Source organism: Neolamprologus multifasciatus, chromosome 19, assembly GCF_963576455.1.
Source record: "Neolamprologus multifasciatus chromosome 19, fNeoMul1.2, whole genome shotgun sequence".
Taxonomy (NCBI): domain Eukaryota; kingdom Metazoa; phylum Chordata; class Actinopteri; order Cichliformes; family Cichlidae; genus Neolamprologus; species Neolamprologus multifasciatus.
The window spans coordinates 26,372,193-26,389,672 of record NC_140457.1 but is presented as its reverse complement, the minus strand read 5'-3'; the positions used below and the strand labels follow the sequence as shown (position 1 = coordinate 26,389,672).

At 38.7% G+C, this 17,480-nt stretch overlaps 1 protein-coding gene across 2 annotated transcripts in view; it reads right to left on the bottom strand.

Annotated features, from left to right (window-relative positions):
- prkd1 (protein kinase D1) overlaps positions 1-17,480 on the bottom strand; it is a 75,489-nt gene that overhangs the window by 40,843 nt on the left and 17,166 nt on the right. For both annotated transcript variants that reach the window (XR_014871182.1, XM_085143303.1), the window contains exons 2-6: positions 15,737-15,875; positions 1,055-1,186; positions 797-966; positions 689-712; positions 176-386 (exon numbers count right to left, since the gene is read on the bottom strand). Coding sequence is in view for 1 of the 2 variants with exons in the window: in XM_085143303.1 (XP_084999429.1) it covers positions 176-386; positions 689-712; positions 797-966; positions 1,055-1,186; positions 15,737-15,875 (676 nt within the window). In the remaining variant the exon portion in view is untranslated. The remainder of the gene's footprint in view (positions 1-175; positions 387-688; positions 713-796; positions 967-1,054; positions 1,187-15,736; positions 15,876-17,480) is intronic.

Sequence of the window (17,480 nt, the reverse complement as noted above, 5' to 3'; positions counted from 1 at the left end):
TGGTTGAGCTAAAGAAATGTCTCAATGATTCTGAAAGGACAAGGTTTTCTTTAAGCATCTTAATGCAAAATGTTTTGGACACTGGACAAGCTGTGCTACAAGCAGAGACAGTTTTAAGTTTGACATCTAGAGCTTTGAAAAACATCCACAGCAGGTTTTCAGAACAACAGCTCACCTTTGCACTGCAGGCCCTGCCTGAAGAGGCCTTTGAGCAGCTTCTTGCAGTGCTGGCAGACAGTAGGCCGGGTGTAAGAGTGAATCAGGAATGTGTGGGGAACTTTGACTTTTGACAGTAAGATCTTGTCAAGCTCAATGGGACGGCCAACATATGATTGTGAGCTGGATCGCCGCTCTCTACCAGGAAAGTAATCTAACTGGTTCTTCTGCTGTTGGGAGAAACAAGCAGAGCATTTCAAAGTTTTTCATGAGTTTCTAGTTTTTGCCTGTGGACCTGTTTTCCATGATAAGTCACACTTAAAAATGATTTTTTATGGCAGCAGATTTAGTTAGAGTTTGGTTTCTTAGCTCTGGGGTTACCGTTGCCTGCAAGAACTATATGATAAATAGACTAACAGATGGGAGAATGAATTGCACAGTAGAATTTAACTTGGCTGCCTGTTCACTATTATGCAATAGGTAAAAGTGACCCTAGAGAAGTATTTCTATGTAAAAAGATGGGAGGACTTACCTCCATGCTAGGACTGACTGGAGACTGGACAACAAAAAAAAGAACAAAAAAAGTTACTTCAACATTTCTGAAAAGCTGTGTTCCACAGGTCTGTGCTTTTGTACTGACCAATAAAGCATCATCACTGTAGTGGGGAGGTGAAGGCTCAGCAGAGAGCGGACGCCCGATGTTGATTATCCCGCCTGTCAATGAGACATTGGAGGGACGACGCCTCCTCACCCCGCTGCAGTTGTTGGGGATCTTAAAGGCACAGCGCTTGTGGTAATTCAGACCACAACCTGGAGAAAAGGATAGTGTCTCTTTTTAAAATTTTACCTCAGCCATAATGTTCTCATGATTTCATCTTATGGGAGTAGGATATTTTACCTTCACATTTAAGTCCTTGGCGTACAAGTCCCCACAGCATTTCCCCACAGTGGTCGCAGAAGGCTGGAGCTCGGTACGAATGGACAAACAGGCAGTGTGGACGAATCTGGAAGTCCTCTACTGTGGCTGAAGCTGTAGAAAATTATAAGATATAAATGAATTCCAACTACAAGTTTTTGTGTCTGTCAAGTAAGCTTATATGTGTACTAGGGCAGCGGTCCCCAACCTTTTTTGCGCCACGGACCGGTTTATGCCCGATAATATTTTCACGGACCGGCCTTTAACCCTTTAAGACCTACCATAGAACAAGTCCGCCAGAGCTTATATTATATTTTTACATGCTGTGGAGCCATTTTTGGGAGCATTTCAAGTTGCTATACATCAATACAACCATTATAGCCCAAATTTTAATAATATGTATGCATTAAGTGCATAGTAATTACATAAATTGCAAAAAAATTGAAAATCTTTTTGTTTTTTTAACATATATTTCTAGTTAGAGAAATTTAAGAGGCTTATCCCTCAAAACTGTAAATATAAAAAAATTGCACAAAATAGTTTCCCAGCACAGGAAATTTATTTTGAGTGTCTTCATAGTTTTATTTTTGAAATACACCAATTTTTATACACTGCAGGAAAAACGAAAATAAATATTATGATGCAAATTTGCAAAAAAGCAGCATATGCATCAAAATAAACTATTTCTAGCAGTGCAATATGAGTCCTAAGCATCCCAGAAACCACACAGAAAGTCATAAAGTCAAAGATAACTTTTAAAAACACCAGTATAGGCTCATGAGGCCCTGATGATAAAAAAAACTACATTTCCGCGAAAATGACGTCACTTCCGGTTTCGGGCAGGTTATGGCGGACATGCAATAGTTCGCGCTGACGTCTAGTCCAACGTAGGAAGTGTTACAAACAGCTGATCGGATCGGCTGTTTCTGGAATATTATGTTTTTGTTGCTGCAAGCGCTTTTTATGCAGTTTTTGCAAAGCTATATGTGGAAGGAAACTGTGACCTAGGACAGCGGTCCCCAACCCCTGGGCCTCGGACCGGTACCGGTCCGTGAGTCGTTTGGTACCGGGCCGTGATAGTTGAGGCTCAAGTGTGAAATGTATAGTTTTCAGGCTTTTTATCGGTTTTCAGCGTTATTTTGTTATCGTTTTTATTGTTTACTCGCTTTTCCTTGGTCTTTTCACGTGTGTTATGAATAAATCTTCTTTTTTTTCGGTACCGGTACTAGTTTTATTTTGTTGTATTTATCCGCGACACCTTAAAGGCTGGTCCATGAAAATATTGTCGGGCATAAACCGGTCTGTGGCGCAAAAAAGGTTGGGGACCGCTGACCTAGGACAAGCTGATGGCATAAGATGTAAGTACAACTCCTCCGGTTTCATATGCAAAAAAAATTATTGCGCTAGCTTACGCGGTTGCAGTTTTATAGGGATTTAAAAGTAGTTGCGCAAAACGGAGCGTGCCCGCTCTGACCGGTTTTAAAGGGTTAAGGTGTTGCGGATAAATACAACAAAATAAAACTAGTACCGGTACCAAATAAAAGAAGATTTATTCATAACACACGTGAAAAGACCCAGGAAAACCGATTTAACGATAAAAACGATAACAAAATAACACTGTAAACCATACATTTCACACCTGAGATTTCCGGCTCTTTTTAGAGAGCCGGCTCTTTCGGCTCCCAACCGGCTCTTCAGGTTGTTTTGTTGCTTTAATTAATTTATTATTAACAACAATATAAAATTATGCACAAAAGAAATTACTAATATAAAATAAAGTGGTTTTATTTATATATGTTTATATATGAATATATACGGTGGCCCCCAGAGACAAAACACTTACAAACTCCAAAACACATTTCTAGCGTTAACTGAACTTCCAAAACAGAGCTACCTAGATCACTTAAATTACACAATTGAAAGCATGTGTGTATTGTTTGTGTATTTATACACAAGCACTCATATATATTCAAATAATTAAAAAAAAAAAGTTAATTTTTGTTACTACCACACACCAAATCCGGTCGTTGGTACTTGCTGGCTTGTGTAGCCACTAGGTAACAAAAGCTGAAGCATCCTGGAGCACTTCTGTTGTGTTTTGGGGTTTGTACGTGCTTCGGAGTTTTTACGTGTTTTGAAGTTTGTACGTGCTTTGTCTCTAGGGGCCACCGTAAATATACTTTTATTTATTCACTCCACATAAAATGTAATAAATAAATCATATAAAACAAAAAGAACTATTCACATTTCAACTTTAACTATTTAAATTTTCAGCTTTTTCCTTTTAAACAAATTTAAAGTGAAACAACACAAAACACTGCAAACCACAACACAATTAAATATAAATATGAAAAAATATGAAAACAAAAAGAAGATGCACATTCTCTGTCATATGGGCCTGCATGAATAAACTTTGTGAATCCTTTATCATCTGCAACTGAAAATAGTTGTGGATGATTACTTTACCTTTCTAATGTGATGTTGTTGTCCCTGGCTCTCTTTCTCTCTCTCTCTCTCCCTCCCGCTCTGTTCCTGTGCTACTGCGAGTGCAACTACCGCCCCTCCCTCCTCCCTCCCTCCCCCCCCCCCCGCCCGCCCGCCCGCCCAGCGCAAAGCACAAGGCTGGCGTGCGGAGTGAAGCAGGAAAAAAGTGTGAGAGAGAGAGGGTGAGAGAAAAAAACCCACGGCTCCCAATAAAGAGTCGGTTCGCGTCGTTCACGTCAAAGTGTCGGCTCTAAGAGCTGTTTCGTTCACCACTGGCACATCACTAGTAAAGTGTAAAGACAAAAACTTTACGGCAGCTGGTGCTCAGGAGGTGGCAAAAGTTGTTCACTATTCAGAAGATCGGTGGTTTTAGTCCCTGACTCTTACAGTGCACACATCAAATTGTCCTCAGGCAAGTAGAACCTCAAATTGCACTTGTTGTGAGGGTAACACATTACACACTAATGAATGGCTGTACATATGCGTCAGAAATCATATTACAAAAGTTTTTCAAATATTTGCAAAACAAAAAAATTACATGAAATGTAAGTGCTTAAGAAACTGAAATGTCAGTACACACTGTACTTTCATATTTGTGTTGAACTGTTTCAGTTAAAAATAAAGGTTAAAAGAAAGAATAAATATATTCTTTCTTAAACATTGTTTACTTCTTTGTGTATTAACTAAGGATGTAAAAGTGGCAGTTAAAAAAAGAACTGCAGATAAACCTGGAGATTCATTAAAACATGGGTTAAGAGTCACTTGAAAACATATAACACAACAAAAAATGTAAAACTTGGAGATGTGGAAAAGTGAAGACAAATGGTGTGTGAATGCACTGAAATTAATGAGGTTTAATCATAAGAAGCTGAAATGTGAAACTGTATGCTGTTACATCACCTGAAATCCATTTTCATATGTCAGCTATGAAGTTTGCAGTTGAAGAGAAAGTGTCACTTCAAATGAAGGATAAGCATCATTTTTTAAAGGGATTTCTACGATAACGACCTGAGATGTACCTGAGTCAGTGTAAGTGGACATTATACATTATACACACACTAAATGTGATGTTGTCTGCTGAAGTGTCATTAGACATATCAGCAGTGAAAGCAGCTGAAGTGTTGCATGAAATGAAAAAGTGTACTGTTCTTTAACAAACATGTTGCAGTATTTAGTGATGAATTTTAGCGATTAACTTACTACTGTATTGTACCGTAACTATGTTCAGTGGTTTAGTGTAAGGACTGGGAGCAGTTACAGTACATTTTGAAACTCCATTTCTGACATTATACATATGAGTCATTCCACATTTCAATAAACAGATGAAACCCTTTTTATACACATTGCTCTAGGGTGTACTTGAGAGTTCAAATGCACTGCAACTTAGGAAAACACCAGCAAATAGAAAAATGCTGCAAAAGCACACAAATCACAACAAAAGTTGAATCAAAAAGTTGGACCAATAAAAGTAACTTTAAGCAAAATCTCACAAAACACAACTTAAAGAAAGTGACGAAAGGATTGCACTGATACATGGTTAAGAAAAGCAGAAGCTTCATCAGTGTTGTAAGAAGCTGTTTAGTATTAGCTTGTCATTTCCACAACTGTTTCGTCATGTTATTGTCTCACCTAAAACACTGTTGTGTTTTTTAAGGGTTTTTTATGGTGTTTTTTTTCTATATCTGTTGTCTTTTGTGTTTTTTTCTTATTTCCAATGATTTTATTCAACTTCCCTTTTCTTTAATGTCCTTCTACAGCATTTCTATTTGATGGTGTTGCAGTGCATCTGAACTGTCACCAAAACATTTGTTTTTCCGACTTGAGAACACTCCATAAAGTTACGAGCAATTTTCCCACTTAAAGGATAGCAACATTCAAATCAAGGAAAACTGAAAGTGAAAAATAAGAACATTCCAGCATAATAGCAATCCAGAATGTTAGACTTTTAATCACTGCTGACAAACCAATCTGTGGCACCATATTTTCCTCCACATTTTCCAGTGTTTCTCCATGCTTTTAATTTTATTTCAGAGATGAGCAGCTGCTTATCTGGGGTGACTGGGCTCTTGGCCACAGCAGCCATCTGAGCCCAAATATCCTCCAGCTGTTTTGACAAAAACCCAGTTGGGTGTACAGGCAGTGCCGGTAACCCCTGCTGTGACACTCGTAATGTCAAAAAAGAATCAGTTTTTGCTGTTTTTATAATATCGCAAAAACAAAACAAAATAAAGACAATGAAAACGGGGCAAAGTGAATGGGATTTCTGGTAGAAACAGCTACTGACTCTGCAGCTTTACATTTAAAGTTTTTAAATAGAAAGCATTAAAGCTTACTTTGTACTACAGTCATTGGCACCAAACTACTGATTCAGACTTAGAACTGGCATGTGTAGCTCCAAAGAAGATTGGTAGTAATTCAAAAAAAAAATTTTAAAACAGAGCGCAATTTAAGGAATGAAAACTTTGGTCAGTAGCTGCTGAATCTACAAACAGCCAACTTTGCCCAATCAGCTCAACATAAGAACTAGAAAAATGTAATTGTAATATTTACAACTTGTTTTTGCCTATTTATTAGATTAAATATGTGGGTGAGAAATGTGAAAGGAAAATGTCAGAAATAAAGAAAAAAGAAATACTGAAAAAAGATAAACCAGAAACATTTACCACTCAGATTTTATTTTATTTTACTTTTGTACTTCTGTCAAAGCTTCATGGGTAACTGAGATTACCCATGAACTGGGATTAATAGTTACTTATAGTTTAGACTCCATTAAATTTCTTGTTTCTTTGATTTCTTTTGACAGCTGATATTTTTTGATTTTGGAGCATGTACAAAGTTTTACTTTTAGTGTTCTTATACATTTAAGAACAAGACAAGCCAAATTTCTAAAGCTTGTTTCATGCTCCTTATTCACATATCTTCACATTAAACCTTTTTTTAAGGATTGAGTGGGTGTGTAAAGCCTGTGCTTGATTAACATTTCCCATTACACCTGTTAGGGTGGAAATATGTTTATTGTTATTTAGATTATTAACGCCTGTTGGCTCAAAGAGTATGGGAACTTTGACATTTTCGTATTAGATTGTATTTTACAAAAAGTTAACACATATTTTTGAAACTTATTATACAAGTCAGATTCCCAACTAAGAAAATAAAATTTTCCTGTAAACAACATAGTTGATAAAATAGATATTTATTTATTCTAGATGTGTCAAATTAATATGATAATAATAGCGTTGCATTTGCCACACTGACTGGGGAAAAAAAGAATACATTTAAACCTAGAAACACTGAGACAGTCAATGCGACCCTGATAGAAATCCATGTAAAATGCTGGGTTTAACATGCACCCCTGATAGTGTAGCAAAACATGATATAACAGGAGCCATAAGTAAATATATAGGGGGCTGTGGTAAAAGATGAAAAAACGTAGCCAACTTAATTGTGTCTTCTTGCTTGACTTTCTCAATGTTTGTACAAACCAAATTCAACAAATTCCTACTTTAAGTTGATGAGATAATAGGTATTATGGTGTTATCATAGTAAACTCCAATAATCTATTTTCTAATCTGTTGTCTATTAGTTTTAATACTATCAGTGTAAGTTGGCAGCAAATAAGAACCACTTATGAAATTATCTTTTTTTTCTACATTATTAACACACTGCATACAGATTTTCAATACTGCCAGTGCATGGGTTTGGATATATCGTGTATTCTGTCTGCTGAGACTGATTCAGTCAGATGTAATTCTGTAAGAAAATTATTGTTGAAATGTGCCACATATATGTTATATGTAATAACCTTACTTATTGTTTATTAATTGATTTGCTTTTTTTCTGCCTGAATTCTTTTTAAAAATGTTGTGAATTTGAGAAAGGAGTAAACACGGAGGATGCTTGTAAAGATGAAGTGCATCAAACACACCTAATTGATTACATGATGACGAATACATAGAGGAAGAAGGCACATTTTGTAGAGCATTAGATGCTTCTCCTGTATAGGGGTGTGGGTGGATGTAGAGTTGGAGACAAGGGTGTTGGGATCCTGACTTGAATGGCCTGACTGAAGCAGATTTTGTTCAAAATTCCAAAATATGACAGGACACTTAACCACATACATCTGTCAGCACCTCTTCAAAGGACTTTCCTGGAAAGACAGTCTGCCAAGGTGATCCATCTCCCAGAGAAAGTGTGTAGGAACTGAACTGGCTTGTAATGGCTGGCGACAGGTGCTGATTATACAGATATAGATGGAGTAGCATTATTACCGATGTGAGTGTTCAACCTGTTTGTACTGCAAGACAGTCAGATCTGTCAGACCTAAGACTACGGATGGAAGTGAACCAAATCTAAATGGAAAAGGTGACTCGTGGTTTTCACACGGTTTTCTAACACATTTTGAGTTAAGCCACCTTTGCCTGCAGTCTGATCAAGAAGTAAGTTGTCAATTAACAATTTCACCAAAGATCTGTTCTCTGATCACTTCCTTTCCCCCATGCTGTTAAATTTACATCGTTCAACATTTCAGCGTCGCTACAATTGTCCAATAATCAACCTTCCTGGGTTCCCAGAGCCAGTTGGTTTCCACTCCATGCTGTTTCGAATTCATTGTGATCTGTCGCTCCTTTACACCAGCTCCTCCTCATCCATGTTGTCTAGAACATCTCATCCAAACTCTCGATGAACCATCTGCTTACTCTGCTACACTGCCACCAACGTTTAGTGTCGGGGGAGGGGGCCCACTTACTATGGTGTCTCCATAATGTTGCTTCTCCTTGGCGTAATTGCCAAAAATACTTGGATGTCAGAGCTTACTCTTTTCTCCCAAATTATTTCACCTTGATGAAAATCATAACTGCTGTAATGCAAACTTTTGCTAGTAGGAGTAGTTAAAGGAACTGTGTTGCTCACTGAGATTTTTCGGGATAACGGTGGAGCTAAAAGGAAGAGTCAGTATCAGGTTCTGATACACACACACATTTGTTAGTAGATACTTGGAGCGCCACATGGGATTTGTTGGAAAAAAAGGAAAACTACAGAATATATTCAACTAGCCGGAGATAGAGGAAGAGAGAAGAAGGGAGGGAGATAAACAGAACAACAGAGACAAAGACTAATGAATGGGTTGTTAGTGGGTATTTTGTAAATGTTTTGGAGGTAGGAGAGGCTCTCAGTGGGCACAGATGGACTGAATGTCTTTTAAGTTGGCCAGCAGGCTTGGCAAGGCAGGATGGGTAGTTTATGGTACACAGTTTTCGGTCATTTTCTTTCTTTCTCTCTCTCTCTCTCTGCATGTATTTCCGATTCTCTATCGCCTTTTCGTTTTCGTTTACATACACACACATTAACACACACAACCCCGCACACACGCGCGCGCACTCGGCCTGTGTCGCGGTCCTCCAGTAGAATACAGCTCTGATTAGACATTCTGCTGTAGGAAATTACCTCCATTTATTCAAATTATTGTTTATGGCTTTTGTTTGGAGGGCCAACATACGTTTGGATGTGTGAACAAGCTCCCAAACTGTTATTATATGCTTCAGAAAATGACTTATGTGCATGTGTGCGCATGTGTTTGTGTGTTTGAGTGAGGTTTCCTAGGTAGCCCTTGTTTGGATATAAATGCCTATGTTTATGGCTGTGTGGTGGAATTAGGAGTGCTCGTTGCTAACTTGTTATCCTACAACTAGAAAACAAACACTGCAGGGGAAGAAAGTGTAGACCAGCGGCGGTGGCATAAGCAGGTGCGGTGTGTTAAGTTTACTTTTATGTGTTTGCTTTCATATGTCAAAATAGGCTGTATGTACAGGAAAATAAACATTTTAGCAAATAAAACAAATAAATAAATAAAAAGATGTAGAGACATTTCATTCAATAACTTTTGCTGGTGCTGTGTTCTACTTTTGATGCTGTTACTGCTCACAGAAGAAATATGTCATGAAAATGACCCAGGAATGTTTTGCCTGCTAAGAGTCAACATGACAAGATATTAATTAGCAAGTAGCTAAAAAACTGCTCTTATGTGTAGCAATAAGAGCTGCTTTTCACAGTTTCAAAACCTGAAAGGCCGGCAGGCTCCGGGTAAGGCAGAAAACCGGGCTCATGATTGTTGCAACTGTTCAAGGATTAGAGACTGGAAATGCCGGCTCCTACAGGTCAGCAGAAATGTCTGAACTGTTATACGTGCCAGCATGTGATAGCACAGTGAGCATTTTCATTCATTTTCTTTCCACACTTGGCTCCATGCCACTTTGTAAACATACCAAAAATTAATCAAGTGGAAAGATTACAGTTTTCACACACTGGAAAAAATCCAGCACATATTACAGATGCGCAATTACAAGGGGACATAACAGGATTTCCATGAAGTGATCTATTAATAGCAGCTATACTGAAAATGGTCCAGATGTCCATGAGAAGCTGATGTGGAATGAAAGATGAGCCAGATTGAAATCAGAAAAAAATGTAATGACTTACAGTATTATAGGTCCTTGAATGTACCATGACTTGGCAAGTTAAGAAAATAATTTAAAAAATGTGAAACAGCTTTACCACAAATGCAGCTAAATGCTGGACAATAAGCTTAAGTGTCTGGGTGGACAACTATGGAGATCTTGCTCACCGAGCTTTTGTTTACTGTAGATTAATAAACCATTAATGGTACCATTAAACATAATGGTACCATTACATTAAAAGAACTGTTACTCCCTGTTCTGTGACCTGGTATGAAACACAGTTCCTTAGGCTTGAACTATGGCACGACTGGAGGCTAATTTTGGGTTAGATGTGAGGTCATTTAAGGTTTTTTGCTTCGCTTCGTGTACCACCCGAGCCTTTATTATTGTTTTAGTCCACCCCTGCTTACTATATGACAGGACATGCATTCTGTTGGAGTTTGCATCTCTGTTTTGTGTTAATTTCCTGTTTGTTTCCACCACATTTTCAGCTGTTGCTGAGACTGGCACGGAGCTGTTAACAAATGTGTTTTTAACTGAGTGGCAGCATCCTGACGGAGGAGGAGAGAGAGACAAGTTAAAGAGGACTGAGTCAGAGAAGGGGAAGGTACGAAGGATTAGTCAAACATGTAGGGTGTTGTAAACAAGATGGAAAATACCAGGCGTGAATGCTAAAAGATACAAAAAGAAAATGATTATTTCACATCATTAGTGCTTAATTCAGCTGGCACCTCTAGCCACTGAGCACAACTTTCGGCGCTTCCGTGTCTTTAAATGCTTGAAAGTCATCTGTTGCGTGTATGTATTTGTTACACTTTAGGACCTTTTCCAGTTCCAATTTATTATTTTCAGCTGAACTGCATGTCACCAAGCTTTAGAGCTTTTGTTGTAATTGACACTTTCAGCACCTAAAGTTCTTTCATTGCTTCTGTTTCAGCAAGCAGTTCCTTTGTGTCAGTCCTTTCAATCTGGTACAATTATAACACAATAATTTACCATTGAAATGGATATCACACTACACTACAAGTATTAAAGCTAATTTACACAAGCCCTACTCTGAAAAACTGTCTTACCCGTGCTGCAATGAGTTTTATATTAAAAACAATGCCATACTGTCCACCTTCACGCTGTCCCTTAAACAGTAAGTGATTCTTCATTGTTGGCTAGCAGCATTGAAATGGCACAATCTACCTGTTAGCCACAAGTACTGTGTGAAGAGGAGCCTGTTTAAGTCAGATGCATTTGTAGTTCACCAGACCGACCACAGATCCCAGTGGCACAATCAGCTGGCCACTAACTATATATATATATAGAGATCGCTTCTCGGACAAATATATTTTCTCACTTTGCATCCATCCTTTAAACTGCTTCCATATATTTCCCAGGGTAGGATATTATCCTTGGAAGCATGTTTGATTTCCTTCTTGTCCATGCCCCTTTAAAAAGACTGACCCTAAATGACATGACTGTTGCCTGCAGGTGATTTATGCTGTAAGGTAAAGGCCCTACAATAATACAGACAAAAACAGTCAACAATCATATGACACCCTATAAGCAAGCTTTGGTGACTGTAGGAAGGAAGAACTCCAGGGGAACAGGAAGAAGCTCCGGCAGAACCAGGCCATTTGGGGCAATCTGCTGCCAAAGGTTGGGGTTCATGGGAGGAAGACAGAACAAAGACAGTGTGGAAGAGAGCTTGAGATGAATTAATGATTAAATGTAGAGTGGTGTAAAAACACATATTGAGTGAAAAAGGTAAGAGAGAAACACTCTTGGGAAGCCTCCGCAGCCTACACCTATTGCAACGTAACTTAATAATGTATCTTTATCAAAAAGGAAACTTAAAACCTAATCTTAAAATACTCAGAATACTGATACTAAGACTGATGGGGAATACTTTTCCACAGAATAAGTTTTTTTTTAAAAATTCCCATCCATCCCATCCATTTCTTTTTTCCCCCCACTTACCAGTCATGACAACAGCAGGCTAATCAGAGAAGCTGAGACTTCCTTCCTCCTACACATCTCCAGGTTATCTGGGGAAATGGTGACACATTCCCAGCTAAGAGATCTAATCTCTCTAGTGAATCCTGGGTCTACCTCAGGGTTTCCTTCCGGTAGGATACCTAAACCCTCAACGAGAATGTACCCAGGAGGAATAACATGCGGACTCCCACCTAAAAACCAGCATTTTCCGACTTTGATTGATAATATAAGAAAAAAAAAACCTATGTGACAGTGGAGAGCATATTTATTTACTTATTACATTTTTTTTATAGATGTTCCTTCAAGATAAATCACAACCATGGATGAAAAATCGGAAAGGGGGAAAACACTTCCAGTAGGGCTGCACGATTTTGCATAAAATGAGAATCACGATTTTTTTGCTTAGAATTGAGAGGAGTTCAAGTATCTCGGGGTCTTGTTCGCGAGTGATGGGAGAAGGGAGCCGGAGATCAACAGACGGATTGGTGCTGCAGCTGCAGTGATGCAGACGCTGCACCGGTCCGTCGTGGTGAAGAGGGAGCTGAGTGTAAAAGCGAAGCTCTCAATTTACCGGTCGATCTACGTCCCTACCCTCACCTATAGCCACGAGCTGTGGGTAGTGACCGAAAGGACGAGATCGCGGATACAAGCGGCAGAAAGGAGCTTCCTCCGAAGGGTGGCTGGCCTCTCCCTTAGAGATAGGTTGAGAAGTTCGGCCATCCGGGAGGGGCTCAGAGTAGAGCCGCTGCTGCTCCACATCGAAAGGAGCCAGCTGAGGTGGTTCGGGCATGTATAGAGCAGGTAGTGCAACAATAGAAAAATAGTTGCGGGACGGCACTGTGTAGCGTTTGTCTAGGGTGTTGATCATTTTCCTAAATCCCTCGTTTTGCACAGTGTTGATGGAGCCATATCTTTGGTCAGGTGATAAGTAACAGCCTCCGTAATTTCTTTTTGCCTGCGGGAGTTCGACGGGTATAGGGAAGCGCTGTATAAGGTTCCCGTTATTGATGTTTGGGTGGTTGACCGGGACGGATCCCTGACGTGCTCTCCGTTGTTTTTTCCCTGCTAATTTTAGCAGCCAGCTTCTGTATCACGTGGTATAAGGCTCCGCCCTTGTCATTTGTTGAGCAGGAAGAGTGAGCACTTGTTTTCATGCAGATTACGCCCCGGATCAAAATGCGGTACAATCGTCGTCTTTTTTTTTTTTTTTTTAAATCGTTGTCATTTGGAAATGAGATCACACATAAGTATGAATTGAGATCGCAATTTTCTAACGATTAATCGTGCAGCCCTAACTTCCAGTAGGGAGCTGGTCGCCAATCTTTCCTTGATAACCAAAAACTATTTGAACCTGCTCCCAACTGTTAACAGATTGTGGTGCCAGTCATAGATTTGCATTCATTTTTTACAGCGTAGATTTGATTCCTTTTCTTTCTCTGTTACTTTCTCTATGTTTGTCTTGTTTAACTTTGGATGCCATTTTTTCAGTGCATACATTTCCTCTATTACTTTTAACAATGTTGCTAACACCTGTTTTGCACTTCTTTGGCTTTTTGGGGGTTTTTTATCTTCAAAAGTTTGTGCACATATAGTATGCTAAGTACAGTGTTATAGTACACAATATATAATTTGTTATCACCATTAAAATTTATTCAAATGTTAAAGAGAAGCTAAAATTGTAGACAAAGAGAAAAATGTAAACACATTAATTAAAGCAAACACACACAAATGTAGACAAACAATATGCAAATGTTCACACATACAGTTGATAGTGAAAGAAAGGCAGGAAATTAGGGAGAAGCATCTGTCGGGCCATTAGCATAGCATCGTGTGAACACCTGAGTCCTGAGCTGGATGGCAGCCAGAAAGACAAGCCTAATAAAGAGTTCTCCAAAATGAGATCATCATTACACACATCTGGACATTTTTTAATTCATTTCAGGCAACCAGATTACACTAACAGTACATGCTGTTGTCCAATGAACATGGAGCTTGCATTTTTTTAATTTGTTTTGTGATTAAAAAACAAGATGTTTTTATTTTTTATTTTTTGCTGTTGTTGTTTTTAATAAGGCAAATATGTGTGTGTGTGTGTGTGTGTGTGTGTGTGTGTGTGTGTGTGTGTGTGTGTGATACATTATTTTGGAGACATAGTACAATACATATGTTTCCACAGGTACACTATGGGATGTCAGTTTCCCTGTGGGGCACACAAACATTTCCCCAAAGAGAGACTAAGTTACACAGTAAAAGAAGTTGGGAAAACTTAAGGACACATGTAGCTTTAGGTTATGAGCAGGTTAGAATAGCTTTCAGTTAAGATTACAGTTACAGCATGGTGACATCTAGGTTAGAAGAGAATGATTGAAGGCAGCTTTAATATGACATGAGTTATTGTGAATCTCTGGCTCTTTTCCACCGTGTGTCTTTTGTCCCATCTTCCTCCCCTCACCCCCACCATGCCGGTAGATGGCTGCCCCTCCCTGGTTGTGTCAGAGGTTTCTTCTTGTTAAAGGGGAGTTTTTCCTTCCCACTGTCACCAAGTGCTTGCTCAGAATTGATTGTCTGATTGTTGGAGTTTCTTCTGTAGTATATAAGTAAAGAAGGCATGTCCACGCATGTCTAATATGTTTTTGTTTGAAAACGCATCTTTTTCTCTACGTTTTGGCCTTCCGTCCACACAGACGGCGTTTTCGGTCAAGGAAAATGCAGCACATTGAAAACGCTCCCCGAAGCGGATACATTTGAAAACGCCGTTTTCGTGTTGCAGTGTGGACAGCAACCCCCGGAGCCTTTTCGAAAACAATGATGCATTTTAGTCATGTGATGCACTCATGTGACCAATTAAACTAAGATAGCGGAGGGCATTATACAGCAGTTGGTTTGTTTGCTCTCAATTTTGACAGCTCTATTAAAGATTAATATTAGTCTGTACATGCTGCAGATAGCTTTTCTTCAAATTATTTAATCTCACTCGCTTTTGCAACTTTGTACTTTTGTGTTACTCGCAGCAACAACTCCACTTCGTTTTTAGTCCATTTAAAAAACTCTGTGCTTTTCCTCAAAGTTTTGCAGCGACGTTTCAAAGAGCCAGAAAGTAAATAAACAGCAGACAGAAATGAGGCAGGTCGAATCGTCTTGCTCTTCACGCATGCGCAGTACTGGAATGTAAGCGTTTTCGGCTGTTTCAATGTGAACTCTGTAAAACTGACTAAAACGATAATGTGGAGACAAAAACGCTGTTTTCAAATTTATCCGGACTAGTGTGGACTTGGCTGAATTTGATTTGATTCTCCAACTCTTGTGTGATGGTAGAAGCACTGTGTTACATAAATTCTAGAAACATTTCATTATAGCATAAAGCTGATTAAAATTTGTGTTGATTTGTGGTAACCCTTCAAGGTTTGGGCCATGAGCTTCTAGTTGGATGTGCTCAGAAAACAGCCAGTGGTCTTGTTCCTTACCTCATGACCTAAATATTGCCATCATATAATACAGAGTGACGGTTACATGGGACAAAATTCCCAGGGGTACAATCATTTATCTGTCTGTCCTAAGCTCATTGTTACCGTGCTCACATGACTCTTAAGCTCCTTCACACTTATAATTTTATAATGATAAAAAACATGTTTTCTGGAACAATAAGAGAAGACTTTAGGGCTGGAGAAAAACTAAAGCTACGAAGGAAACAAATACAGAGCATCAACGGTCTGACATGGGTACCCCTCCTTGCTTTTACCTGACAGTATGGCTTCCACCAAGTCACCCTCCTGGATCTGAGAAGCAGAGCGCAGTAGCTGCAGCACGTTGTCTGATGTAGGATCATGACGGAATAGGAGGATCTTCTCGTACATCCCATAGAAGCCGCACTCTGGTAACTAACAGAGACAGAAAGGCATATTGTCTCAGCAAAATCTGTATTTCAAAAAAAGTTATGTTAGTTGTAACTACGTCTTTTTTATAATTGCTAATATGGGGATTTGTTGATTGTATAACCATTCTTTATCATCGTTTTGAGTAACTTTGTAGTCATTGCATATCTGCATTTGGTCTAGTGTGTCCACTTTTTCTCTTTATGACAGTTTTCTGTTATTTTCTCCTTATGGTCATTTCATGTGGGTATTTTATGTCTCTGTACGAGCTTTTTATCTGTGCACAACCAGTTCCTGCACAAAGCTGTGAATCAGAACAATGTCATCAGTTGACTGCTCTGAAAATAAAAACATTTTACACACAGACTTTTAAAATAACATGAGCCTGCCTTTCTACTGTGATCACGTCAAAGTAAATTCAAATTTGAGATGAGCTGATGAAAAGAGACAAAAAAAATGAAGAGTAGTGACGCAGAGAAAGAGACGAGCTTTGATCTCTATCAACAGATTAATAATAGACTGAGATTATCATCAGAAGGAGATGGACAGACCGATCTCACCAAATAAATTAACACAAATACAATGATGTTGTAAATTTGCAGAGACAGAACTCTATCAAAGATATTCATGTTCCTAATTGTGTTATGATGATATAATAACAAACAGCAGCCTGATAGTCTTCCTACTATCTGACAGTAAATTTGATTCAAATCTACTACTTTTAATTCAAACTGCTACATTTTTGACATGCTTCCATTTCAGGAATACAAAAACTGTATTAAAGCTGCATATATTATATTATATCAACATCATCTATTACTGGACAACGATGTTACTTTTATTTTGAAAGTTTAGTTTCTGCTAACTATCTTTTACATATCATGTGACGTTGCGGTAGTGATGGATGGCATTTGGCTGTTTCCATTGTCAGATCAAATTCCAACTGTACTGCCTTAAAGTGCTATTCCCACTAACTGTACTGCTACCAGTTCTGCTGGAAACCATGCAGGCCATGAAATTGAAAAAAAAAAAAAAAAAAAAAAAAAATTAATAATAAAATAAATAAAAAGGTTTATGAGATGGAAACCAAATCAAAGAAATACCAAATAAACAAAATAATAAGAAAAACCAAAGCAACGAGAGACTAGGGGCACAAAGGTATGAGTAAGAGATGCAAAGTAACCACAGAGAAACACACAACAAAGTGGAATAGATATGAAACCCAACTCTAGAATCTGTAGCTGTTCTTTCTATTTCAGTCTTTGGTTCCTCTCTGGTGGGTGGGGGGCAATTCACAGGTCTGTGCCCAGGGACTATCTGTCTCATACTCACTGGATACAGAAGACGATAACACTGCAGGAGAAGTTTCAGATGTTTCACTTAAATCGCTAAAAGTGTTGGAGTTGCCAAAGTGCTAAAAGGTGTTAAAATCAGTAAGACTTCAAGCCTCGACTCTACATGGAGTTGTCACTTTAAAAACACAAACAGAAGATTAATTGCTCAAACTAGTCCCCACATAGACAGGTGTATGTGAGCAAACGCACAAACGCAGCCGAGTGTAACCACAGGAAGTTAAAGGTGCAGTTCGCTGTTATGTTGAAGATCGATGAG